The sequence below is a fragment of the Branchiostoma floridae genome, chromosome 4, assembly GCF_000003815.2.
Source record: "Branchiostoma floridae strain S238N-H82 chromosome 4, Bfl_VNyyK, whole genome shotgun sequence".
NCBI classification, from domain to species: domain Eukaryota; kingdom Metazoa; phylum Chordata; class Leptocardii; order Amphioxiformes; family Branchiostomatidae; genus Branchiostoma; species Branchiostoma floridae.
In genome coordinates, this window is record NC_049982.1 from 3,167,799 (window position 1) to 3,195,288 (window position 27,490).

At 45.0% G+C, this 27,490-nt stretch overlaps 4 protein-coding genes and 1 long non-coding RNA gene across 5 annotated transcripts in view; 4 read left to right on the top strand and 1 right to left on the bottom strand.

Annotated features, from left to right (window-relative positions):
• The window catches only part of LOC118413013, a 711,153-nt gene that overhangs the window by 199,120 nt on the left and 484,543 nt on the right, over nucleotides 1–27,490 (top strand). The window lies entirely within an intron of this gene.
• The window catches only part of LOC118414515, a 660,232-nt gene that overhangs the window by 159,713 nt on the left and 473,029 nt on the right, over nucleotides 1–27,490 (bottom strand). The gene's annotated exons all lie outside the window — the stretch shown is intronic.
• On the top strand, nucleotides 2,651–11,971 carry LOC118414500. Its single transcript, XM_035818587.1, has 4 exons — nucleotides 2,651–2,870; nucleotides 8,173–8,277; nucleotides 8,880–8,977; nucleotides 10,463–11,971. Exons 2-4 carry the CDS (start codon nucleotides 8,180–8,182, stop codon nucleotides 10,810–10,812), a joined length of 546 nt encoding a protein of 181 aa, XP_035674480.1. The 5' UTR covers nucleotides 2,651–2,870; nucleotides 8,173–8,179; the 3' UTR covers nucleotides 10,813–11,971.
• On the top strand, nucleotides 17,771–21,392 carry LOC118414502 (neuronal acetylcholine receptor subunit alpha-10-like). The gene is made up of 6 exons (XM_035818589.1): nucleotides 17,771–17,876; nucleotides 18,468–18,568; nucleotides 19,575–19,730; nucleotides 20,184–20,298; nucleotides 20,582–20,665; nucleotides 21,299–21,392. Exons 2-6 carry the CDS (start codon nucleotides 18,489–18,491, stop codon nucleotides 21,383–21,385), a joined length of 522 nt encoding a protein of 173 aa, XP_035674482.1. The 5' UTR covers nucleotides 17,771–17,876; nucleotides 18,468–18,488; the 3' UTR covers nucleotides 21,386–21,392.
• On the top strand, nucleotides 21,599–24,771 carry LOC118414495. Its single transcript, XM_035818564.1, has 5 exons — nucleotides 21,599–21,775; nucleotides 22,538–22,797; nucleotides 23,220–23,391; nucleotides 23,810–23,928; nucleotides 24,429–24,771. The coding sequence occupies exons 1-5, from the start codon at nucleotides 21,649–21,651 to the stop codon at nucleotides 24,570–24,572; spliced, it is 822 nt and encodes a 273-aa protein (XP_035674457.1). The 5' UTR covers nucleotides 21,599–21,648; the 3' UTR covers nucleotides 24,573–24,771.

Here is a 27,490-nt window from a genome sequence, read left to right on the forward strand (position 1 = left end):
GGAATAGGTAGGTAGGTAGATAATGGATCTACCTGGCACACCTGTGGCCCTGACACACCAGAATGACCTAGAGGTCGTTGACCTCGGCACTTCAATCTCACATATCCAAAACTCTCCCACAAAAACCTCCTTAAGGAGCCATTTTGAAGTGATTTATACCAAATATTATACATAGATCCTTTGAATAAGTATCTAGGGCACCTCTGTGCCAAATTTCAGGTCATTTGGATGTAATACCATGGTACAGGGGGCCAAATTATACAGTTTTGGTCCAAAAGTTGCAATAAAACCTTAATAAAATCATTTAAGGAGCAGATATGAAAAAAATGAAAAAAACACATTTTGGTATTGGCTCACTCTAACCTTGTGCCAAATTTCAGGTCATTCGGTCCAGGAACGGCGGAGATGAATCACTTTGAAGATTTGACAGGAGAAAGAAAGAAAGAAAGAAACATTACGAATACAATATATTTCACCATACTATGTATGGCTGAAATATAAAAAGATAGGCACTCATTTACACCTGACTGAAGTAAGGAAAAGCACGTGGAGTGTATTTCTCCAGGGATGTGAGGAGATTTGAACTCCGGACCTTTGGGTTCTGGACCAAACACACTGCCAACACGCCTCCCGAGTACAGAAACATAGGTCCGACAGAAAAGTGGGAGGATATAGAGCATACCAAGAAGAGCAATTGTTGATGAGATATCCACGAATACATAACCATGCGATTTTCAAAGATCCTGAACTGAAGCAAAGAGCCGAGTTGTTGGTAAAGTCGTAGACAGAAATGAAGGACCACAACGCCGGGGATAGACAGGACAGGACGCTCTACGCTGCCAACGCGCTGTTTCCTGCAGTAAACCATCGGGTAAACGGTTTCCCGTGTGTGGCAGGCGGAAAGCCGCGCGGGACGTGCCTGGAGTCACGCTTATAGCCACAAGTAGTGATGGTAGCGCCAACTGCACGTTTCTCATGTGAATGATTGTTTGGTTTATTTGGTGCAGTTGTATTACACACGTACCACTGACACTACTCTTCCTGGCGTCTTCAACAGAAAAATAATAATACAAATGCAATAACAAAGTATGCAACAAAATGTACATTAATTTTATCTAAAAAGTTAATCAAGGTGAATCTCAATCAGAGAGGTCAGATATGAAAGTGAAAATTATACAATCACGGCATAATCTGTATCTACATCAGGTGTGTTTGTTCCTGTTAGTCCATACATTGAACATTGCTTCAAAGGCGCGTGAGTTTTCAGGTGGTGTGACACAGTCAGTTGTTCATGTTTCTGCAGGTTAATGATTTGGTACATTTTGTAAGTGATTATAAAAGTGGGTGGTAGAAATGAAATTTCATCCTTCACCTTTCAACCTCTTCGACGAAAAAAAACACTTGGTACCTTCCTCGTCTGAAAGTCTGGTAGGACGTATTTACAAGCCTTTGCCCTAAGCTGGCAATATTTCAGTACTTTTTGGGACGAGATTTCTCCTGGTTATTTACATTTCTGCTGTGACTAATTATTTCATATTACTTCATGAAACGCGGCATGCAGGGCAATTTGAGCTTTCATGAATAAACAAAGGTCCACAAACAAAAAAAAAATCTTCTTTGCCAGCACCACGTACGACGGTATCTGCCTGAATTATCAAACATCTTCTTATTTCGAAACATAAGTCAAAACACAAACCTCAAAATCTAAGATTGAATGCTAGAGCAGTTCCTATTAGAATAGACATTTGTCCCACTTGTGCAGTCTTGTAAGCCTCTGAATTATCAAAGATCTTCCAAGTTATTCCAAGGAATAAACGGTATTGTATTTGCTTATCAATATAAAATTCAAACCCTTAGAACTAAAGAATGCATTCTGTAGCATTTCCTGTCAGAACGGTCCCTTGTCCCACGTCACCACAATTATCTTGCACTACCCGCACACTTTTCTTTGCTCTGTTTTATGTTGCAATGATGGGCGGTGGTGCGTTTGAATTTGTTCCGCCTTTCCTTGACGTAAGGCGTAAGAAGGTGACCGGTCGATCGCATTCCATGCCCAAGAGAACGAATTTGATGTTTTCATTACACTAATTGGAAATCCTAGCAGCCGACAAGACTGACTTTCATTTGGAAACGTGAACCTACACCAGTATTTCACATGTTTCGAAAAAACAACAGATTTTATCTGTTTACCTTACGAAACAAAATTAAAGATGCCTATGATTGTGAGAAGGTTCGTCAAGATTGATTTCCTAGTTCTCTACAACTGTTACATACCTGTAAGATTTAATTCCACATTTATTGATTCAATTATTCACTGATTTATTGTTTGCCCGTTCCGTACGTAGAGTTAGATGCCCAACTAGTCAAAGGCTACCACAAAGAGCTATCCCTGCTGGAAAGACTTGGACATGACAGTTACAAACATTACATTCACAATCCCACTTGTCTGTGTTACAGAACGGAAGGTTAGTCAAACTTTCATCAGTGCGCAAGATTTAATTCCACCTTTATTGATTCACTGATGTATTGTTTGCCTGTTCACCACGTAGAGTTAGACTAATCCGGCCGTGTTACGCACGGCGTCCCGCCCACCTGTCCGCAGGTATTAGCTCACGGGGCGGGCCGACAGCACAGGTGGAGATATAAGGGGCGCCGAGCGCGCGCCACACACACTCAACACTGACAGGACAGCGGCACGTGTGGAGCACACGACAACGCACGACTTGGACCAGACTCTTTCTGAACACAGCACAAGGGGACGCGCGACTGACACACGACAACGTACGACGATTCGCGACTCGGTGAAGACAGGCCCACGACAGCCTAAGGAGGGACACGACAATCGGATCAAGCCAGAGAACCAATCGCAGGTCGGTCTTTCTAGTTTTTGAGTAATCTTTGTGGTAGGTGGTTCAGATATACATTTCTACATAAGACAGAGGAAATATTACCATTTTAAGCCATCGCTAGCTTTGATATATGTTTTCTTTTACACTGATGGCTTTTAAAATCCAACCATCTAAGGTAGACGGCCGGGCTTCAATTTTTGTCAACGGACTAAGAAATTGTTACCGTAACACTCTTGTTGCACAACTCATGCCATTTGACCGGTGCAAAACTTTACACGAAAGCGACACTAACTAAACGTAGCCAAGTGAATCCTTACACTACGTGAACAAGACCTTGAGGGATCAAACTGCCTGCAATCCCTGTATTCCCCCAAATAACCGGGAGTTACATGTACATACATTATCAGGCACGTTTTGTTCATCTACTGTCTTCGTATCTTATCAGTAAAACATAGAGCTTGACATTACTTGAACGTTAACGAAGTAGTCGTCAAACAGTTCTTACAGTTTTAAAAGCTACTCAAGTGGGGTTCACCTGACCACATCCGGAGCCGTAACCAGCCCCAGCACGCGCAGGTAAATATACTCAGGTGTTCCGCAGGTAAAAGCCTATGCCCATATATACACAGCCGGGATGGGCATATTAGCTTTCCCCGCCCTGACATCTACATGCGGACCCGTACAAAACTGTGGCGTTGCGTGTGGCGTAGCTGGTAGAGCGTTCGGCTCGGAATCTGGAGGTCCCGGGTTCGATACCCGACGTGCTCCCGACGTTTTGCCCTCGGAAAAGACACTTTACACGGCCTTCCTCACTTCACCCAGGTGTAAAAAAATGGGTACCTGACTTCGGTCGGGGTGGTAAAAGAAAATAGTACTGTGTGTATGGCACTGTTCATATAAGTTACTGACTTCAGTGCAGCGGATGCCACATTGTCCTCGTCTGTCCAAAACAAAACAGAAAAAAACGGTGGGTCGGGGTGCCGTATGTAGTTATCATTCGGCATGGCTGGGTATCATTCCCCCGTACAGAGAACTGCTGACGGCAGCAGTCTCAGGGCCGCCAAATTAGCTTTGCAACTCTCAACTTCGCTTGGAAGATCCATTTATGGTGTTTGATGGCAACATCAGAGTTTGTGTTTTTTGTTTGTTTTCTAATTTCGCTCCTGGAATCATAAAAGTGAAGCATATACTTGTCAGTGTTCTATTTTGGTTGCTTTGCACGACTGTGAACAATCCAGTATGTCGTAGACTCTAATATATGAACCGAGTTAGCTAATGTGATCCGGACCTATCATCTCACCGAGGTACAAGGTTGCAACTTGGCTTGCGTGTTATCTTTGCACCAAGGCTTTTGGCAGATCAAATTAGACAAATTTACACCTGGAACATTGCAAAGTTTTTGTGTTTTTTTGCCAGAACCGTCACTACGTCAATATCTGAAGCAAACCTAATGAAAAGTGGTTAGCATGAGAACAAATATCAAACAGTAGCGTGGATTAAAACGTTGCGTTTCTCCATTGCTAAAACGCAACAGGTGTGTTGGTCAGGTTACCTGGAAACGCCGGTAGCGGCAGGTGAGGGTCTGTTGAAGCTCCTTTTGTCCGAAGACGCCACTCCAGAGTCACCTGTCCGCCAGTTTATGTAGCTGGCGGCTCCTTGTCGGGGTGAGCTGACGCGGGGCCGGGGATGGATGAATGGGTGGTGTGTGCTGTGGGTTGCCTGAAGTGGAGGAACAAATTTGTGATGCCATTTTACTGGTTATGTCAACACCGTGATGCAATGGGCGGTCCCGATTCCGCTACTTTCTCTACAAATTACTGCTTTTGTAAACACAGGAGGTCCCGATGCCGGTGGTTTCTATAAAAGCTGAACGCTGTTGGTTTTGGGTTGTCCAAATAGCCGAGCTCTTATAGTCTATGCCTGACGTTTTCAAGATAGACACAGAAAAAAAGGAAATTACTTTATGGGACGTAGAATTCAGAATTTTGTTTGTTTCGTATAGCCGGTACATCACCTATTTTGCACATTAGCTGCTGCCGCTACTTTCTCTAAAAGGTCATTAAGCATCGTGTTAAATGATCATGAGCAGCAGCATTCTTGATTTTAGCCTGAACAACTCAGGAGTACTTCTAGCGTTAATCAATCGATGACACGCCGCAACGGAACAGCCTGTTGTTAGTCAGACAAGTAAAATTGGTGTTACCTTGTGACACAACTTTGCTGCCTCTTAACGGATTATCCCTGCGGTGCAACTTATTTCCAAAGTTACTCACTCACTCACTCACTCCGGCGAGCTCGCTCGTAATCTAAACATTACTGGAAGTTTCCTCCACCCCTCTTTGTTATCCATCGCAGCGGGAAGTTGCTGCAGGTCCAAACCGCTGTTTTCAGCAAGCTTGCTTTGTGTATGACTGCGGTCTTCCCCTGCCTATGCTTCCGTGATTCCGATCCCACAGTAACAGTTTGTGCACTACTTCATCCTTTTTCCTCCAGCAATGACCTGCAAAACGCAGTCTCCTTTGCTGAATAGTTTTGGCTATAGGCGGTGTAATCTTGTAGAGTTCTTTGTTTGACATTCTTTGTCTCCATGAGAGGTTTAGTACATGTGCCGTTAAGCCATCTCTCTAGGGTTTTTGTCAGAGTCCAACATTCTGACTCAAAGAAAATAATTGATTCTACTGCTGCTCTAATAAAACTCTCCACAGTTACATTATTTTAAGATGAATGAACTCATAATTCCTTCTCTAGATCTTCTGCAGAATGTTTATCTTATGTATGCTATGTGTTTCAGTGTGATTGTTCAGACAACCGCAATACCTCCGTCACAGATGAACATCCTTTCCGAAGGTGATAAAGGCTCAGGCGTGGTAGAACATGATAACATAGAACACGGTAGAACATGACAGTTAACATAGTAACGGTAGAACATGACAGTTAACATAGTAACGGTAGAACACGATAGTTAGCATAGTAACGGATGAGTAATGGGTCTGAAGCCAAAGGTTGACTTTAAAACAAACCGTGCTCCACACACTGCGTGGAGCACATCTCCATCATCGCGTCTTTTATTCACTCCTGGCATGAGGTTAGCTGTATAAACGCCCCTCCCCCCCCCCCCCCGCTCAGTAATGACCGTGGCGAAGTCCTTATTGATATCGGAGGGTCGGCTGACCCTGTGGGTAGAACATGCGGGCAGGTGCCGGTGTAGTACCGCTAGAGTCCCCAGGGGGCGATACTTGCAGGGTTGATGTACCCTTAGGGAGAAGCGCTGCAGTACATAAGGGTGCAGTTAGCAGCTTCTGAACGTCATGTCATGAACCGTACAGCGGAGGGTTGGACATAAAAGAACGGGATCACCCTGGCGGGGGCTTCCATCATTGGTTACCGCAGTCACCTCTCGGCATCAACGTGGCTTTAAAGACTGACGGAGGCCTACAAAAGCTCTGGTAATGGTTATAACCGGAAATCCTGTTACCTGAGGGCACCACTGGGGCAACCACACGGGTTCAACCATACGGGTTCAACCAACGTTAACACTGGGACAACAACAAACAAACAAACAAACAAACAAACAACCATACAGGTTCAACCAAAGTTAACACTAGGTCAACAATAAACAAACAAACAAACAAAAAAACAACCATACAGGTTCAACCAAAGTTAATACTAGGTCAACAATAAACAAACAAACAAACAAACAAACAACCATACAGGTTCAACCAAAGTTAACACTAGGTCAACAATAAACAAACAAACAAACAAAAAAACAACCATACAGGTTCAACCAAAGTTAATACTAGGTCAACAATAAACAAACAAACAAACAAAAAAAACAACCATACAGCTTCAACCAAAGCTTTTTTCCAGCCAGTTTAGAATCCTGAAGTGGTGCACTGAAGTACAACATTTCTGGATTGAGACAAATAAACTTGAAGGACGACCACAACAAGGGAGAAGCGTGCGGACAGACAGGCAAAGACTAGGCGCTCGGAGAACACTTTAATTTTTTTTTTTAAATACAGTGATTTTATAGACATGTAGCATTGGACAATGGGCCTGTCACTCAAAACTACGGAAAACCTAGAAACTGTTTCATGGATGTCATCTCAAGCGTTGCGAGCTTGCCTAGTTAGATCTCTTTGTGCAGACGGGCCCATTTCTAACACTCACACGGAGTTGTGCAGACGGGCCCATTTCTAACACTCACACGGAGTTGTGCAGACGGGCCCATTTCTAACACTCACACGGAGTTGTGCAGACGGGCCCATTTCTAACACTCGGATTTGCCTCGCCCACCACTACAAGCTGCTTTCCTCACTAGGACGGTGATAGCGGCCTAGATTTTCGCCCACCTGTGGCTCACCTCAAGATGACATGTGTCAGTCTGCTCCATCAAACGTTGTAGTGTGACGCCATCAAGGTATTGTGTAATCTGTAATGACACCCGTGAGCATGTCTCCATCTGTACAGTTGAAGTGGAGTGCTACATTATGTCAGCTCTCTCGGTATCAAAAACACGCCCACATAAAACACGAGGACACTCAGAAGCAATTAAGAAGGTAAAGCGTAAACATGGAAAGAGGTTTTGATGTCAAGGAAGTGAACACTATAAAAAACATACCAACATACCACAAAATCGCATTTATGGACACTGACTTCTACTACTGAATATTTTTCATTAAAAGCAATACTCCCGCAGAGCGCGAGTTTTTGATTGTACACCAATCACTGGATGGAACATTTGTACCCATACACCTTTCTCACGCGGCGGCCATGATAAATCTAAAACGAGTTCAATGTGGCAAACAAAAGACTGTCCATCATAATTAGCAGTTCGACCAATGGTAGCCTGCCAATTAGGAAATCGACCAATAAGTGAATGGCTGCAAATTCGTTAAAAATTTGCATTATTATGTTGTTATTTTGCATCTCTTAAGGGACTATGGGGTCAGTCTACACTACTCTAAATTGCTACATCTTTTGGTGCATAACACTTCTTGTAATATTTATTATTCTATCTTATATCATGAAAATTTGTGTGGTTTGGGGAAAACTAAAAGGGATCTGGTTTTAGAAATAAGTTTTGTCTGTTTGCCTCATTGACCTCTTCTTCGATCTATCATGGCCGCCGCGTGAGAAAGGTGTATTGCAAAAACAAAGAGTTTGCCAGCGCCCAAACGCATACAGCAGCCGTCGGAGTATTACAGCGCCAGTGGATGCCATGGCGCAGTTATATTTCTGAGCAATTTTCACTTTGTCTTTTTGTAACCATAGTGTTGCATTGTGGAGCTCAAAATGACTTTCTTTCTTCTTTTTTTTTCAGAAGTAAAATGATGCAGAAGACACCCCTACTTTTCGTACTGGTGGCAGCCCTGCTGGTGGTGCAGGAGACACAGGGCGCCGCACTGGGGAAGGGTCCACTCAGAAGGTAGGGGTGTTTAGGTGTGGTAGAGACTAGAGTGCAAAAGACTAAACTTTACGTGACCAACACCAAGTTAGATTGGGACTTACCCCAAATTTTCATCCGACTCCGTCAGCCTTGTTCACGGAATGGACCCGTCTGCTGTAGCTTCCGGACGTGACGTCAGGGATACACGACTGCAGCAGAGGGTCGTAAATGCCAGATAACCTGTGTCGCCCCCCGTCTCTGGGGGAAAATTTGGGGTAAGTCCCAATCTAACTTGGTGTTGGTTACGTTAAGTTTAGTCTTTTCCACAATGTCATTTACCAACACAGATGAACTTTCATGCTATGGTAGAGACTAGGTTGTCCCCAAGTTGGTCCCTCCCAAGTGTGAACCTCTCGGTGTGCTCACGACTAGCTTACGACATTTATTTGTTACCAGGTCCCGGACTGATCTTAACTCTGAGTAAAAAGCACCCCCGGGGCCCGGCCGTGCCACAAAGTACCCTGACATACGTAGCCGCAGGGCCTCATGGGGGCCACGCCCCAAAATAACAGAAACAGTCCGTGAACTGCCCGGTGAGGCCCCTTTTCCAATCGCATAACGCCGAACATTGTCTCTTGCAGAAGGAGACAGACGGAGGTTTCCATGACGCAGGGGAAGAGCCGGGGCCGAGTGGAGCAGGCCCGCCTGGTGTGGCTACACTCGCTACTGGACGCCTTGGGTAAGACTTGCCCCACTTTATCTGGGCTGGCTACACTCGCTACTGGACGCCTTGGGTAAGACTTGCCACACTTTATCTGGTTTGGGTACACTCGCTACTGGACGCCTTGGGAAAGACTTTGCAGCACTTTATCTGGTCTGGCTACACTCGCTACTGGACGCCTTGGGTAAGACTTTGCCACACTTTATCTGGTCTGGCTACACTCGCTATTGGACGCCTTGGGTAAGACTTTGCCACACTTTATCTGGTCTGGCTACACTCGCTACGGGACGCCTTGGGAAAAACTTGCCACACTTTATCTGGGCGGGCTACACTCAATACTGGACGCCTTGGGTAAGACTTGCCACACTTTATCTGGTCTGGCTACACTCGCTACTGGACGCTTTGGGTAAGACTTTGCCACACTTTATCTGGTCTGGCTACACTCGCTACTGGACGCCTTGGGTAAGACTTGCCACACTTTATCTGGTCTGGCTACACTCGGTACTGGACGCCTTGGGTAAGACTTTGCCACACTTTATCTAGTCTGGCTACACTCACTACTGGACGCCTTGGGTAAGACTTTGCCACACTTTATCTGGTCTGGCTACACTCGCTACTGGACGCCTTGGGTAAGACTTGCCACACTTTATCTGGTCTGGCTACACTCGCTACTGGACGCCTTGGGTAAGACTTGCCACACTTTATCTGGTCTGGCTACACTCGCTACTGGACGCTTTGGGTAAGACTTTGCCACACTTTATCTGGTCTGGCTACACTCGCTACTGGACGCCTTGGGTAAGACTTTGCCACACTTTATCTGGGCTGGCTACACTCGCTACTGGACGCCTTGGGTAAGACTTGCCACACTTTATCTGGTCTGGCTACACTCGCTACTGGACGCCTTGGGTAAGACTTTGCCACACTTTATCTGGTCTGGCTACACTCAATACTGGACGCCTTGGGTAAGACTTGCCACACTTTATCTGGTCTGGCTACACTCGCTACTGGACGCCTTGGGTAAGACTTTGCCACACTTTATCTGGGCTGGCTACACTCAATACTGGACGCCTTGGGTAAGACTTTGCCACACTTAAACTTAATTGCAAGTTCATAAAGCTAATTGCATAGGAAGTAAAGTAGTGGTATACATAATAATTATTGTATAATTAACAAAGAAGGAAAATGAGATAGCATCTAGAAATATCGCAATGGATATGCTGGTACATACTCTAGTGTACATAGAGCGACAGGGGGAGGAAAGGAGCCGAAGTGTATGATGCAGATGATTCTTCTAGTACATGTAATACAAAAAAAAAGCTTTTAATCAAGTAACTGTAGCAAATATCTTATTAAATGTTTTCAAAATCATAAATAAAATAGAAAAACATGTAATACAAAAGAGAGGGGAAGTGGGAGAGAGAGTAAAAGGCGAGAGAAATTGGGAGAGAAATAGCACTGTGAGAGAGACTATGGCTATACTAAATCCCATGTTCCCCCCGGCAGCGACTGCTGAAGACGACCCTCTCGTGGAGTTGCTGTTTCCGGAAGAAGAACCCGAGGAGTCAGCCGGAAGTGACGACGTAGATCGGCGGCGAGAGAAGAAAGACGCTCGTCACTTCCGGCCTGGCGGTTTCCCTGGTTACCGGTCAGTGCACAGCAAGCGGAACCTGAGCGAGTACATCATGAAGAGCGACGAGCAGCGTTTGAAAAGGCAGGCCCTACTCGCTGCTCTGCTCGGATTGGTGGACGAGGCGCTCCTTAACCCGGATGCAGCAGGGAATGCCGGGAGTGACGGGGTCGTTGGGCCCAACGCCTACGAAACATACATGGCACAGAATCAGGCAGAGCAATGATAGGACCACGGCCAGTCTTGATGACGTAGGGTATTAGCACACGTGACTATGGCGCAAGCGTTGTCCGCCATTTTGGATGGTTAAACCCGGAAGTAATCAGGTAGATTGGAGTGTAATGTTTAGAGTAACGTTATTATTTTAAATTACACACAAGCAAATTTGTGTGTTTGACACTTCCGGGTTGAACTAACCAACATGGCGGCCGTGACGTCACCACCAAACACGAAATTGCTCAAGAATTACTGGTAGTGATTTAATAAGGACAACGGTCTTCTTAACGTGACGTAAGCACCGATTTACGACGACAAAACAATTCCATGTTTGACTGTTAGTGAGAAACACAAGAGTGCACAAGACCTGAGACCGACTGACTAAATCTGTACGTCCTCTATTGGTAGAGATATCAACAATTAAAGTAACTAATCCATCGGAATCCTTATATTCGCATGACATTTTATTTGTGACGGTTATCAACATTGTAACGATTTCCATGCTATATCCGCACACAAAGAAAAAAAAACATTCTCCAACAATTTTTCGGTCAGTGACCTGACCCTTCTCAAGTTGCAATGACCCAAAGCTTACGCTACGTACCCATGGAACGGAAGTGACGTCAGCATATGGGTCAAAGGTGACTGGTAGTCTTGATTTGTCCTTTCAACTTGAGAAGGGTCAGAGTCTTGCCCTGAGACTTTGTGTTCGGATGGAGCGTTTTCAATCTTCTTTATATAGACCATATTAGAGCTTCTTCATTTGAATATCGGATTACATGACGTCATTCAGAGTTAGTCTATATTCATAATGTCATTGAAAGTTCGCCGCCTTGTCTTCGCATATTTTATAGCATATTTATTACTTATTTCATAACATCTAATATTTATTTATTTGTTAGTAAAAGTGCCTCTGTCTTTCTGCACCATTGTTTAGCAGTATTACTGGAGCATCCCCATGCTGGTATAATGCAGTATTACTGGAGCATCCCCACGCTGGTATAATGAATGTATAACCGATAGTCTACTGCCGTGGTGAGCGGTTTTATACCGACGTCATCCACATACTGTACGTCGGTACGACTCAAACCTCCGTTTGTAACGGGGGGGATCACGTGAGAACAGATTAGATATCAGAGGAACCCACAATAAATATGGAGGATTGTGAATACGGCCTTCTGTCATTTTCCGGTTGATCTTTTAGTTACTTTATACTATCAATAATAGTTTAGTTACTTTAAGCATGGCTTAACCTTGTCTTGCTTTATCACGAATGGGAAAATCGTACGCTTAGTCTGTTTGCACGTAATGAATTAGCATTTGGGCTGCAAAGAAATTTCACTCAAACAATAAACCAGTCATGTATACATTTATTCCGTGTTGGAAACAATATATATTCAAAGAAAAGATAATCATATACAATCTAAACTAGTGCCACACATTGGCTTATTAGATATTATCATATAGTCACACAACGTCGACCAATCATAAGTCCCCATATCGGTTATGACGCCGTAACGCTATTCTGGTAGATGTGCCACAGGGGGTGAAAAAAATCTCTTGGCTTTGCTCACTCGGTGCTTTTATTCGGTAGTTATGGAAAAAAACACAGGCGTTATGGCACAAGATGCCTCGGGGGGGACATTAGTCCTTGTTTAAACTACACTTTATGATCTGAAATAATACGGAAATTCTGACTTTTGGAGAAAACTACTAGTGTTATCCAATTTGTTACGAGCGACGACTTGCGTGATTGCTGAAAACTGCAATTTGATAGGTTTATTGAGCTTTATCTATTCATGACAAACTACGTTCTTGGTGAAGGCAAGGACGTTATATAACATTCTTGGTGAAGGGGGTGGGGTTGTCGAGAAAAAATTACACACAGGTTCTATTTTCTAGTTTCTATTGTCTTGTTCAGCACTGGGAACACACAATAAACAAAGAAATGTGTGGGACTCTTCCATCCATTTCAACTGAAGTCAGGCGACGCCGGTTAAGCCTTGCTGGACAATTGTTGTTCGACATGGCGAACCAGCCGGTATACTGCTTTTTTGGTCCCCAGAAGCAAATAGGAGAAGAGGCCGTCCATACCTCACGCTAAAGAACTTTATTGAAGCAGAGACTGGTCTGTATGATAAGGACCTCATCGAACTGATGAAAGATAGAAAACAATGGAAGCAAAACTATGTGAATGCTTCAACTTGTTTACAAGTATGAATATGTATGTATGTATGTATGTATGTATGTATGTTCATCACTATGAGGCGTCGAGTGGCCTCGTCCCCATGCCAGGACTCTGGTGCAATTCCTTCCGTTTCTAGCCAGACATTGTTTCTTTCAGAAATGTATTCTTCACAAATTTCCTTACTCAACCAAGGTGTGAAAATGGATACCTGGCGTTGGTTGATGGTGGGGGTTAGTGAGAGGCGATGGAAGAAAAGGAATGGGCCCCACCTTCTAATACAGCGCCCCAGACACGTGGACAATGATCCTCCTGCCCCCGTGACATACAAAAACTCTACCCTGGCCACTCAACCAGTCTATGCCAACTAATCAAGATGCCACTTTGAGACCGGTCACAAATTGTCTGTTCCTCTAAGATTCCACTTAATTTGCCGGGGAATGACTGATGACCGGTCCGCTCTGCAGGTGGATAAACGCGTTACGGGAACATTAGAGCCTGCGTGCCGTTACAAGATGTATATCAGGTGCGAGCAGTGGTCAAATGGGAGCTGAGACCCACGTGTAAAACTGGGGCTTAATCAGATTAGCAAATGCTGACGAGCTGGCAACAACTCCATTTGGGCGAGTTGACTTCTACTGATGAATATTAATCACAGGGTAACTCAATTCCCGGAGCCCGTTTTACATTCTAACGTGGTTTGGTCACAGAGAGGGGAGCTGATTACCGAGCTAATTCTGTTCCTGGAAAGCCGCAGTCTCAAACTGAGGAATGAGACAGTCTAAATTACCTTCAAATTAATCAGGTTCTGAACTTTTGCCATCAGAATTCTGACCCGCTTTAGACTGAAGTTCCTTTAACTGTAGTATTACACATTGTAGTTTACTTCTCTTTACCTACTACAAAAGTCTACGTCAGGCTGTACTACTTCAGTTCTGCAAGACTTCGATTGGGTGTAAAAAGCTGTGTAATAGACTACAACTCGCAGTGTAAAAAAACAAGTGTTTTCACAAATTTTCCTTTGAATAATACGAGTGGAGACACTGATGTCACCTCCCAAAAGAGGATGATCTGAACTGAACTGAATAGTAACTGTATTAGGTTGCGTTAGGTTGGAGAATTACTGGATGAAGAAGACAGTCACACTTCTATCACCTGTCACCTTAAGCTTCCTCAGGACAATACCAGCTTGTTCTATTCCACATTGCAGTTAGGTGTAGATGCTAACAATGTGACCCTAGCCGTTAAGTATTGCCATTAACACAAAACAATTACAATGTATATGTCATATGTACACAAACAAATATTGTAACATCGCGATCTGTTACTTTTCCAAGACTTCCATCGCAAACCCTTACGACTATTGAGCAGTCTTGGTGGACGCATAATGACGTCAGGGTCACGTGATTGCCATGCCTGTTGGCACTCCTACAGAAAAGACCTTGATGAGAGAGACAAGTTTCTGGGTGGTTTATTTGATGTTTCGTCTGCCCGACACTGTCTGGCTGACTCACGCTTCTACTGAGCTGGCAAGGCAGTAGCCTTACATGGAGCTGGGGAGCTCGAGGTTGGCAGTCTTTACCGGAGAACTCTGCGAGTAGGGGTCGTTTTTCATTATATTTGTCTGAAAGAGCATGGGGAATTCTCGATGTATTGTAGCCATTGTTTATGTTTTTGTTTTTGTTTTATTAGGATCTCCATTAGCGATACCACCGAAGTGGTACCGCTATTCTTCCTGGAGTCCGAAACTTATATGTAACGTTATATACAATTGTACCGTGTATGCCAACTTCTCATTCGTTACGAATAGCGGGAGGTGTTTCCTAATCAAGGAGTGGCCGCCAGGCAGTGCGGTTGTCCTTGTTAGGCGTATAGAGTGGCTGTAGCTAGGACGATCTTTTTCGTACGACACAGCCACGAACATTCACAAAACATCTGCAATGTGCAGTCGTGAATAAGTCGTGCGACCTGTAGGAACGGCCTCTTAGCTAGCCGCAACTGAGCCAGCCTAGAGTTATGAGCCCCTGTGCTCTCCGGCACCCGAGGCAGTTAAAGAGCATGGCAGATGTGCAAAAGTTAGGTGTGACGGGATGTTCGGTGTGATATAACCTACCGCTGCCGCGCCGCGTGTCTGCGAAGCTAGTGTGTTACACCGAAGGGCGGTTATACCGGCTATACAGATACAGATACAAACATTGATATACAGATACAGATATAGATACAGATACACAGATACAGATGCACATATAGATACGGATACGGATACAGATATCGGTATAGATACAGATAGGGTCAACAGGTCTGGTCAGCAGCCATCCTCATTATGGCCTTCCAGCTCAAGCTGACTACTTAGAGTTCCCTCGCATCAAGTGTCTGCCTGGACAGTGTTTCTATTGCCCACACAGACGATGCCTGAAAGTCGAGGTCACCACTGAAGGCTGAGGTCTCTACTGAAGGCCGAGGGTCCTGCTGAAGGCCGAGGGCCCCACTGAAACCCGCGGTTCCAACTGAAAGCCGATGTCACCACTGAAGGCTGAGGTCTCTACTGAAGACCGAGGGCCCCGCTGAAGACCGAGGGCCCCACTGAAGACCGAGGGCCCCACTGAAGACCGAGGGACCCGTTGAAGGTCGAGGGTCCACTGAAGACCGAGGGCCCCACTGAAAACCGCGGTTCAAACTGAAAGCCGAGGGCATCGCTGGAGACCGAGGGCCCAACTGAACACCGAGGTTCCAAGTGAATACCGAGGGCCCCACTGATGGCCAGCCATGCCGTCCGGCACGTTTCTGCTGCTATGCGTCATGCTCAGCGCAGGTGAGATTTCTTGTCCATTTGCTTACTCATGAGAAGCTTAAATCTGCCCGCAGGCTGTTTTTTTTTTTAAATTCAGGTCATAAGAGAAGATGTAAGGAGCAGATAACAAAGATTACATCATCACATAGCGTAAAGGTCGTATTTATACAAGCCTACAGATCACATGGAGTGATCATTGAGTGTCGAAACGGGACATTTGAGTGTGGCCAAGGACCACGTAAAAAGCAGACTTAGTGCAGTTATGGTTTCTGTTCATTTCAGCACCGCTGAGTAAGGATCACCGTTATAGGGTTTATATTGCCGTTTTCTGGAAGGATCTGGACCCCCCAAAAAAAGAAGTTAGCATTTCATAGCATATTTACGTGCTTATTCGATGAAAGTCAGATATGTACAAAGATTACTTATAACTAAGCCCAACGCGTTTTATCTTATTTTATTGAAATTGCAGACAATAGCAGGCAGCAAGGGTGCCAAGACATACGTACATTTACAATTGCCGTGACCAAAAGGCACTTATTTGATCTTGTTTCAACCATGAATAATTAAGATAGTCTCGCAATTGTGCAGCCGGTTAGATTGCTACTGCTGATACTCAAGCACTGACCAGTTCAGTTCAGGTCAAGCCATCCTCCGGGAGTTGGCGCCAGTGTCTCAAAAATGTGGCTCGTGACAAAACACACTAAAGCCCAGCACCCCTCTTATCCCTGTCGCTCGTGACAAATCCCTGTCGCTCGTGACAAATCCCTGTCGCTCATGACAAAACACACTAAAGCCCAGCACCCCTCTAATCCCTGTCGCTCATGACAAAACACACTAAAGCCCAGCACCCCTCTAATCCCTGTCGCTCGTGACAAATCCCTGTCGCTCGTTACAAAACACACTAAAGCCCAGCACCCCTCTTATCCCTGTCGCTCATGACAAAACACACTAAAGCCCAGCACCCCTCTAATCCCTGTCGCTCGTGACAAATCCCTGTCGCTCGTTACAAAACACACTAAAGCCCAGCACCCCTCTAATCCCTGTCGCTCATGACCCTTGCATCAGCTTCTAATGCCTATCGGCTATTGGCATCTTCAAATTCCTTCAGGAAGTTCTAAGTGAGAGGCTTGTAAGGCTATTGGAGCTAATAAGCTGGGTGTTTCTTCAAACCCATGTCCCATAGTTGTTTGAACCCGGGCTAACCCCACAGAGAAGACCCGGTATGCCCGACCATGGGCCCTAATACAGTAAAGGATTTATACAAATTTTCAAACCCATGTCCAGTTTGTCCTTCCTAGAGGAGCCACTATTTTGTCTGAACCCGGGCTAACTCCACAGAGAGAGCCCGTTGTGCCCGACCCAAGACACTAATACAGTAACATTACTTGCGTTGCTTAGGAAGTTACAGACGGAGTGCTGCAGAATCAGCGCCTTCATCGACCGTACCAGCGGACTACAACAGACTGGAGCGGCCAACCGACGGGGAACGGACCGTCTTCTCGGGCAGCAACGAACCGTCCCCAACTCTTGAGAGTGAGACCCTCCCCTCTGACACTAGCGAACCGCCCCCAACCGTGGTGTGGCTGGACCTGTCCGTCCGGGAGGTTCATGAGTTGGTGAGTACCCGGATGTGATGACGTCATGGCATAAACAGGCACAAAACAAAACTGCAAAGTGACTGTTCAAATGACTGCAAAAACATGTTCTTTCCCCTTGGAAATGGTCGATTTGATCTTGTGCTTGTGTCTATGGTGTTTGTGTATGTTTGTGTGTGTGTGTGTGTGTGTGTGTGTGTGTGTTGGTGTGTGTGTGTGTCTGTATGTGTGTATGTTTACGTGTACGTGTGTGTGTGTATATTCTGTGCCTTGTATGTGTCTCTGTGTGTGCCTGTGCCTTTGTGTGTCTGTGTCTGTATCTGTGTGCGCGTGTGCGTGTGCGTTCGTACATGTGCATGTGTCTGTGTCTTGTGTGTGTCTTGATGTTTGTGTGTGCGTGTCTGTTTCCGTGTCTGTGTGTGTGATCTCTGACTGCCCGTTGTTCTGCCTTTTCACAGGGAGTGAAGAGCCAAACTCTGACGACTCTAGTGGATCTCCAGTTGGTAAGATCACACGTTTCACTTGTAAGGTTAAAGCTAGTTGTGAGATATCATCATCATATAACATCATCTCACCTTGTGTGCGAGTGACAGTGAGACATATCAAACAGTCGATCAGCAGTTGACGGAAGTATTCTATCAGTAACCCATGCAAACACTGTGTGCAAAGCAGGCAGTCCATCAGCAATGAAGTAGAGCAGTAAAAATTATAAACTTTAAGGTTCTGAGGCCCTGGGGGCACTTGCATTGTTATCCACTGTATTTTACTAGGGCAAGGTGTTGGAAGCGCGCGGGACCAACCCCTCACCACCCTCCACATGACCCCAACTGGGTAAAAATTGTTACACCTGGGGGAAATAAGGAAAGTCATGAAATTAACTGTGAAGTGCCTTTACCAAGGGCACAACGCCAGGGGCATGTCAGGGAATTATGGGCCCAATGCCCTAACCGTTACGCCAACGCTTCACCGAGACTGAAAGGGACATTCTAATTAGGCTTAATATAAGTGAGATGCAATCCAAAAAGGAATCATAAAGCTCGGTCTGGTACATTTTCATTAATTACAAATCAACCCCTTTCCCCCATGATGCCCAGCGATGGACCGATAAGAGACTGATGACGTCAGTGCCCGGGAAAAGTACCCGGATCTTACCGAAGAGCCTGCTGTGGTCACCTGACCTCTACTTACTGAACACGTGAGTAAAGGCCTATTTTCTTCTTCTACTACATACTCCTGATTTGGTAGATTAGCCTTATTGAACTGTGCTTATGTACTGGTATATGCCATACTTTGTATCGTATACAATTGTTGTGCAATACAGTTTTTATTCAGTGAATCATTATCTCACAAAATAATTACAAACATCCAGGATTATTCATCGATACATAGCTGCATGTAATGATAATAATTAGGACATACACACTGGTGTGCGCATAATGTATCTTGTTTGATTATGGGAAGACTTGAGCTGTCTCCCATGCGGCTGATGCCCCCCTCCCACCCTAATCGCGCGTGATCTTGAGAGTCATACCTTTGACGTTGTGCGCGGCGAAGTTTCCTCCAACAGGACGGCCACAAATCTCGGCTGTGACTTAAAGTAGGCCCGTCTGGCCAGCCTGCGGCCAAACTGCAGCTCCGAAAACCGAGTCTCCGAACTTCCAACTTTTGCACAGCAACTGGTTACGTCGTTACCATGTTGTGGCCTTTGACCCTAAAAGAGAGCACCTGAGTTTCCCAGTAACATGAGTGCTCGTCAAAATATTCTTGACACCGACTATTTTCTGTTTCTTCGTATGAAGGTTTGTGACTTTGTATATTAAAAAAAAAGAACTAGATGAGTGAAACCTTTACTTGAATGAGTGACCGTGGTGGTCGACTACAGCGCCACGATGCGGTGACTATTGATACTGCAGGATCCCACATGATGCCATAACAAGACCGTAGGTATGTAGCTAGCGAATCACAATACAAAATCATACGTAGCATCAGCTCAAAGGACAGTCAGATGAATAGTATGGTAGTGTAATGATCTAAAACGACGAGACGTCGCTATGATTAGAGTCACGTCGGAGCCCGAGGGTTAGCAGTAGACCGACAAATTAGTCCAAATTTCCATTAAGTGCTGGTCGTGTAAAGCCTTGTCCTCATATAAAGACGGTCCAGAGTCTTCACTCTCTGACGTTGTGCCTAATCTTTCCCAGTAACGACGACAAGGACCCAGAAGGACGGCTGGAGGTCTGTGATCACGTGCGTCTCCATGACAACGGTACTGTCGTCTGCAGGGGACAAACCATTCTGGTGACGGGGTGTGAGGTCGACCTCTTTACTTTCCCGTTTGACAGCCAGAGCTGCCCCCTGTGAGTAGTACATCTTGGTCTGTTCCGTCTGCGTTCCTTTGACCTCAATCTTTTTCTTGTTCTATTGAATCTATTTCCTTTTTCAGTCATTTTAATCAATCTTTTTTTTTTCATCTTTTGATTCATTTTGTCTTTATTTAAGCTTATAGAGTTGTTAGCAAGTTGATCTGTGTTGGTAAAGACCATCTTGGAAAACCTTTAACTAACAAACACTTTTAAGAAAGTTGGGACTCGCCCGAAGGTTCGTTGACTGCAACAACAGTACTCCCGAAGACGGGGCTCGACGTGGCCGGCTGTTTTTATGTGTTTGACCTTTTTGGGGCTTTCTATATCATAACCTGTACGTGTCACCCCTCGTCTCTGTTCAACGTTTACTTTCTCCCTACTCCTATTAGACAATGGAATTAAGCCTTTACGCTTATGTTTTTCACTTCAATTCCCTGTGTGTTGCAGACGTTTTGGATCCTGGCTGTACGGATGGGACGAACTTCGGTGGGAGAACATGTCCTTCACTGCTGAAATGCAAAAGGAGGCCGACTGGGATCTAATAGGCTTTCCTGTTAAACAGGTAAAGCTGCCTGTCTGCTCACGCAGAGTTACGCGCCTAACGGGCAATATTCAGGACCTGGCACAGTGTAGATTTTGCATAAGCGGACAGTACGTTGCGCAGACGAGGCTAGCTACATAAACGGTTCTTTGACTGCAGAAATAGTGCACAGAACTGTGCCTGCATAACCACTGCATAGAACAAATAATTCCGATTGTATACAAAATAGACCGTATGCCGTGTGCATGAAGAGATGGTGTCGTGTGCCATGGTAAAATGATGTGATGATGATGTTGTACAACAGGAGATGATGACTCACATAGGATGGAGAGATCCACACAGCGAACTGACCGTCTGCCTAATGCTTCGCCGGAAACCTTTCTTCAAGGTGAGGTGTACTTCATGATCTAGGGACAGGAGATACTATCCTATTCCTACTTATGTAACCACAAACCATAAACTGTGCTAGTATTTTTGCTTATCTTTCTCTGAGTTGGGTAACTAACAGGAAAGTTGTTGTCCACAAACGAGCAGATCTGCTTGGAATGCTATTTCATTGGTGCACCAAAACAATGCATGTGTGGTGACCCTCACTGTTGAATTTCGTCCTCGTGATAATTTTTACGTATTTGGCGTAAAGTCGTGTAAGAGTAAGTCTTGATCGTTCAGTGTATAGAGGTGGCTCCTCTGCCATGCATGTACGTTTGTTATATATTACTTAGGTCCACAGTTTCCGGAGGTGGTGACGCTAATACCGTGCTGCACGTCCAGACGCTTTGGATATTTACACTTTGCAGGTGGTTGAGCTGATCCTCCCGGACCTGCCTGTCCTGCCATATTTGCTTGTTTGTTTGTTTGTTTGTTTACAGGTGGTTGAGCTGATCCTGCCGTGCGCGCTGCTGCAGGCCCTGACGTGTTTGTTTGTTTGTTTGTTTGTTTGTTTACAGGTGGTTGAGCTGATCCTGCCGTGCGCGCTGCTGCAGGCCCTGACGTGTTTGTTTGTTTGTTTGTTTGTTTACAGGTGGTGGAGCTGATCCTGCCGTGCGCGCTGCTGCAGGCCCTGACGTGTTTGTTTGTTTGTTTGTTTGTTTACAGGTGGTGGAGCTGATCTTGCCGTGCGCTCTGCTGCAGGCCCTGACGTGTTTGTTTGTTTGTTTGTTTACAGGTCGTGGAGCTGATCCTCCCGTGCGCGCTGCTGCAGGCCCTGGTGTGTTTGTTTGTTTGTTTGTTTATTTACAGGTGGTTGAGCTGATCCTCCCGTCCGCGCTGCTGCAGGCCCTGACGTGTTTGATTGTTTGTTTGTTTGTTTGTTTACAGGTGGTGGAGTTAATCCTCCCGTGCGCGCTGCTGCAAGCCCTCACGTTTCTCGGCATGCTCCTCCCCTCCGCCATGCCGGTCCGGGTGCAGTACAACGTCACCATTTTCCTGGTGCTCATCCTGTTCCTCTACTCCGTGGAGGCGGAGCTTCCAGGAAACACCGCGCACGTGCCCATCATCGGTGAGCTTTCGTCGTTCGTTCCGCATTTTACTGTGCATCATGCATCACGTGATGCATCAGGTCACGTGTGTAGTCCAGTAGTGGGCGGGCTGTCTCTGGAACTAAGAGTTCACCCTGTACTAGCTCCCGGACTTCAGTCAGTTTTTTTTTTTTTTTGGCCACAGACTTGTGGCTAATGTAAGGCCAAGTGGCTCCAGTCATGTTTTCCCGCCACAGACTTGTGGCTCATGTAAGGCCACGTACGGCTCCAGTCATGTTTTCCCGCCACAGATATGTGGTTTATGTAAGGCCACGTGACTCCTGTCATGTTTTCCCGCCACAGACTTGTGGCTCATGTAAGGCCACGTACGGCTCCAGTCATGTTTTCCCGCCACAGATATGTGGTTTATGTAAGGCCACGTGACTCCTGTCATGTTTTCCCGCCACAGACTTGTGGCTCATGTAAGGCCACGTACGGCTCCAGTCATGTTTTCCCGCCATAGATATGTGGTTTATGTAAGGCCACGTGACTCCTGTCACGTTTTCCCGCCACAGACTTGTGGCTGAAGTAAGGTCACGTGACTTCAGTCATGTTTTCCCGCCACAGATATGTGGCTCATGTAAAGCCACGTGACACGAGTCATGTTTTCCCGCCACAAACTTATGGTTCATGTTAGGCCACGTGACTACAGACAGCCATATTTTCCCGCCACAGACTTGTGGCTCACGTGAGTTCAGTCATATTCTCCCCCCATAGACTTGCGCCATATTTTCCCGCCACAGACGTATGGTTCCACAACACCATGGCGCTGGTGGGGTTCTCCATCCTGTTTATCGTGGTGGTGCTGAAGGTTCACCACCGCCCGCTGAGCGCCCCGGTGCCCGGCCTGCTGCGCCGCCTGCTGCTGGGCAAGTCTGCGGTGGCTGCCGGCGGGGAAGGTGCGGGGGATCGCCGCCAGGACAGGAGAGGCGTTACGGAGACGGTTGCGGTTACGGTTACGGCTCCCGGAGAGGACGGGGCGGGGGATGGCCGCCATGAGAAGGTAAAGGTTACGGTTATGGTTATTGTTAGGGATAGGGGTAGGGTAAGGGTTACAGTCATGGTTATAGTTATGGTTATGGTTAGGGATAAGGTTTGAGTTAGAGATAAGGTTAAGGTTATAAGGTTAGGGTTAGGGTTAGGGTTTGGGTCAGGCTCAGGCTTAATTTTAAGGTTATCACCGCCATAACAGGGGGGTGTTTACTACGGTGGCCCATTGCACCAAACTTGTTCTGTATGAAAGCTATATCTTTATGCGCTCACTTCGCTATAACTTCATGCGAGGTGAATCGTTCAGGTCGTTAAGGGACAAAACAATAAATGGGCCTCACTGAAGCAGAAAAAAAATCTTGCTATAGAAAAGATTTAAACAATTCTTTTTTTTATAATCTAAAAAAGATAATTTCCATTTCTCGCCGTCTCCAGGACAACGGGATCCTGACCACGCCCAACCCGCGAGACAAGCTGCACCACAGCCCCGTGCTCATCAGACGTACTGCGCATGCGCGGTCACTTCATGACGTCAGTGAGGATTCGCTCCGCCCTGTGCCCATCTCCAGATCACATTCCAAAGCGTCTCTGTGTACGTCGGCCAAAGGTGCGACGTCCTTTTCAATAATAGCGTGTTGCTACACTACGAGCTTCATTGACATTTAATCTCTTCCTCTTGCTACAAACGGTCTGGTCTGTCTAATTTTGCTTCGCAGCGAAGTAACGTCCACCGAGCTAAAAGGTTCATCATTCAAAATGGTCCCAAAACCACACACGGATGTGGCGCGCCAATTGGCCGCGACCTGCACATTGTCAACAAAGAACTGCATGTTTACATGTTTACACATGTTTGGCAGGTCTGTTCTGCTCAGGAGGTTAACGTTGGCTTTACCGCAGGTCTGAGTTTTCACATGGCAGCGTCAACTTAACTACATAACTGACGCTATTGTTCAACATTCTGGCGGTGTATGTCAGCTTTACTGCAAACATGTACCTTACCTGTTTGTGTCTGCCTCTTTGCCCAGATCTGGCTGGGACCGCCCAGTACTTTGAGAAGTTTGACGAACTGTCGGACAAGTTTGACGACATCTTACGGCGGCTGGACCCCGGCCCTGAGGAAACGGAGACCCCTGAATGGACAACTGTACGTAAATACAAACAAACAAATAAATAAGCCAAAAAACAAACATCTTTAACCGCTGGACCCAGGAACGGAGGGTGTGGAACCTCCTTAATGGACACTAGTTTGTGAGTTCACAGCTACTGGACCCAAAGGATGCGTAACGTCTTGAATGGACAGCAGTTAGTACACACAAACATCCTACAGCGAACACACAAGTACACACAAGTACACACAAGTACACACACACACACACACACTGCCAGCACACACACACATTCAGACATCCAACAGCTGCAGGACCCCGAGCAGACCACAGAAATGGCTGTAGGTACAATAATCGCCTAGGTATTAGCGGTAACAGACATAAAGAATAAGAACATACCTTGCCTCCATAGAAATGAGAAATGAATCAGACGTGGTTTTTACCTGGTCTGGTTTCCACGGCCGTTTGAAATAGGTGATTGTTCGTCCGATTTATTTCCTGTGCGTGACCTCAACGCCATCTTCTCCCCATCCTCCAGGTTGCCATGGTGATAGACCGCATATTTGTCATCATCTGGCTGATTGGTGCCCTGACGAGTGACGTCATCATCCTGGTTTACTTTCAACAGGACGTTGAGGCGGCAGAAGAGAGAAAGATCTCCGACATTTTAGACGTTCATTGACGTTATGGTAGTTAAGATTTGTACTGGACGTACATTCACATGTAACCCAAGATGACGTCAAATGAAATGCCTGTATACGACAAGCTCGTACTTTTAAAGGTACATCGATTAAAGTTGATTTCCACACCGATGACTCTTATCACACACTACTATAGTAAGCCTTAAGAGTATACAAGCATCAGTTCCATCTATAGAAACATGTCGAATTCGACGTAGATAATCTTTGTCGCCGCTCGATTGTCGACCAGGACGCAAGGCAAGCTTTCCTGTAAAAATGATGTTCACGCAATGGGATTGCTGTCAAACCTGTAATATGGCACTTATCAGACTTAACATACATCAATAAAGACATCAAGCAATTCTTCCCAATCTTTTCTCTTTATTCAATTTTGATGAAGTATTTTCTACAGCTATTGCACCATATTAGTACAGGCTTTGATGTTTAGCCACCAATCATGATAAACCGGTTAATTCATAAAGTTAATTTTTAAAAAACGTTCATTCATAAAAATAATCCAACTAAACCAGTCAATTTATTAAAAGACTATAACATCAACATTAATTGACAATTCATAAACATAAACCTGTTTGTTCGTCAACACCACATTTGGGACAAAACTGATTGTACAAATTCACTAATTTATAATATTCACCTTTTCCCCCACACATTGTGTACATAATTGTCATGATAAATTATCCCCGCAATTTACCCGCTTCCTAGATATAATAGATAACATATCCGGAAGAGTTGGTTCCATATTTAGATACGCGAGGCGAGGATTAGATATGTCAGGCATTAAGATGGCGATCTGGCGGGATCCCCGATTTTACCGGTAGATCTTGGGATCCGGTGATCAAGATCGGAGTCTGCAGATTCAAATGCTCACCAAAACACGCACTCACTCATTCGTCCACTCACCCACTCACTCACTCTCCCGCTCACTCGCTCTCATTCACTTTACTCACTCACTCTCGCGCACTCAAATTCAATTATGCATGTTTATGAGACAGCACTTTTCATCTTCGAATCATGCCACAATATTCCAATGAATCGACTGGGAATTTTGTCTTCATAAACGGAAGACCATCCCATCCCATTCCTAGCAGACTCCGATCTGACCTCTACCGGTAGAACGACCCCCCCCCCCAGAATCACACTCTGTAACCTGACGCAAAATGTCCCTGAGATGCCAGCACACTCGCGTGCAAACAGCTGATATGACAGTCTCCACGCTTCATGCTTAAGCAACCAATCAATTGCAAGCAGCATTCTTCTATTCCTTTTAAATCCCTCCAACAAAAAAGCATCGGCTACGTAAACAAATTTTTGTTAAAAAAGTTACAAAAACAACACAACAACTACAGCTAACGTTTCTTACACGGTATATTAGACGGGGATTATGTCTATACATATGATCGGTCAATGTTCACCGCAATGCATAGTCAGTTATACAATTAGTTTGTGTTTAGTATTGCAATTGATGTTATTTAAATTCTCTCTTTAAAACCATGTCAATCAATATTCGCATTTTATCTACACATGTACATGATAAGGTTAAAATCCGTCCATGCTGAAACTCAACTTTTACTTGAAGCTAAAATTGCATTTTAAAATATATCATTTTACTTGATTGTTACAGAAAATTCCTGTTAAAAGGGGAACCTTCTGACGTTTTCGTTTTCGTTCATTAAGTCCTTCGGTGGCGGAGCTGTCTCATCTTCGTGAGCTGATTTACAAACTGTAGGCTAACAGTTTGTGAGGAAAAATATCATTTTTAGCATTCATAGTATATTTTCCTTTTTAGTGAAATTTAGGCTGAAGTAAGTCATTTTTTAAAATCAACTTTAGGTTGACACAACTAATTTTCAGATTAATTCTAGGCTGATATTACTCGTTTTTAAATAAATTTCACGCTGACATAACTAATTTTTTCATCAACATATGAAATTTCTAATTAGCCTTACGCTGACATTACCCCCTTTTCCGTCAACGTTTCCTTCAGTTCCGGGAAAACACTGACATCTTCCACAGTCGCAGGAATCTGTTGGGAGAAGGAAAAATGTTGAAATCTACGATGTTAGGAATTAACTCGTGCACAACAGGAGATAATCACGAAAGAAATTTCAATTAAATCAGCGATGATGATTAATGAGTACCGAAGAATCACTAGAAGCCAAAACACTTGCTGTATCTTTTCAGTAGCAGTTACACTTTTGTGTGGATGACATTTTTGGGTGTGAGAGAATTTCAAGTAAAGAAAAATCTGTGGAAAACGCTGATCCTGGTAATGTTGGAGTCACATTTTCGAACTGGAGCCTGGCCGGGCTGTTTTAGGAAACGAAAAAAAAAATAAAAAGGTATACCTAGAAATAAACACAAATCATGCCCACGACTCTCCTTTTACGTTTTGTGAATTTTGGTGTTTTTTATATCATCATCATCGGTCGGCTGCGGAATAGTCCATCATAAGTTTCGTCCCGATTGATGGTCCGCAGTCAGCGCAATGAATAGAGTCAATACGAAAATATGATACAAAAGACTTGGGCCCTGATCTATCATTGATATTTTGATAGAGTCAGGGCCCAAGTCTTTTGTATCATATCTTTTGTTCCTGAAAGCTGCGTGGTCGGGCACCGGTTTGAAAATGTTACCTAGGCATAACTGATCATGAGCGACTGCATGGATTTCGGAAGTGGTCAATGTGTGGGAAAAATACCTTTTTTCTTGGATATATCAAATTCAGCAAGTGTTCTGACTGCATGCCAAATGTCTCCAGGTACAAACTTGTCACTTTGTGGTTGTGGTAGTTTGCTTTGCATTTAAACTTTAGGTGTGAAATTGAGATAAGAAATCTAGGTAGGGTAGGCTTTTTTACCAAGAACATGTTTCAAAAGACAGAAACATTTTTCCACAGACA

What these genes read in the sequence shown, in the direction of transcription:
- LOC118414495 (XM_035818564.1), top strand. Translation starts at nt 21,649, where the DNA reads ATGCTCCTCCCCTCCGCCATGCCGGTCCGGGTGCAGTACAACGTCACC. An exon ending in GGGATGGCCGCCATGAGAAG is followed by an intron (nt 22,798 to 23,219) that starts GTAAAGGTTACG and finishes CGCCGTCTCCAG; the next exon opens with GACAACGGGATCCTGACCAC. An exon ending in AGACCCCTGAATGGACAACT is followed by an intron (nt 23,929 to 24,428) that starts GTACGTAAATAC and finishes CCCATCCTCCAG; the next exon opens with GTTGCCATGGTGATAGACCG.
- LOC118414502 (XM_035818589.1), top strand. Translation starts at nt 18,489, where the DNA reads ATGACGTCAGTGCCCGGGAAAAGTACCCGGATCTTACCGAAGAGCCTG. An exon ending in GACAGCCAGAGCTGCCCCCT is followed by an intron (nt 19,731 to 20,183) that starts GTGAGTAGTACA and finishes TGTGTGTTGCAG; the next exon opens with ACGTTTTGGATCCTGGCTGT. An exon ending in TAGGCTTTCCTGTTAAACAG is followed by an intron (nt 20,299 to 20,581) that starts GTAAAGCTGCCT and finishes GTTGTACAACAG; the next exon opens with GAGATGATGACTCACATAGG.
- LOC118414500 (XM_035818587.1), top strand. Translation starts at nt 8,180, where the DNA reads ATGATGCAGAAGACACCCCTACTTTTCGTACTGGTGGCAGCCCTGCTG. An exon ending in GGGAAGGGTCCACTCAGAAG is followed by an intron (nt 8,278 to 8,879) that starts GTAGGGGTGTTT and finishes TGTCTCTTGCAG; the next exon opens with AAGGAGACAGACGGAGGTTT. An exon ending in CTCGCTACTGGACGCCTTGG is followed by an intron (nt 8,978 to 10,462) that starts GTAAGACTTGCC and finishes TCCCCCCGGCAG; the next exon opens with CGACTGCTGAAGACGACCCT.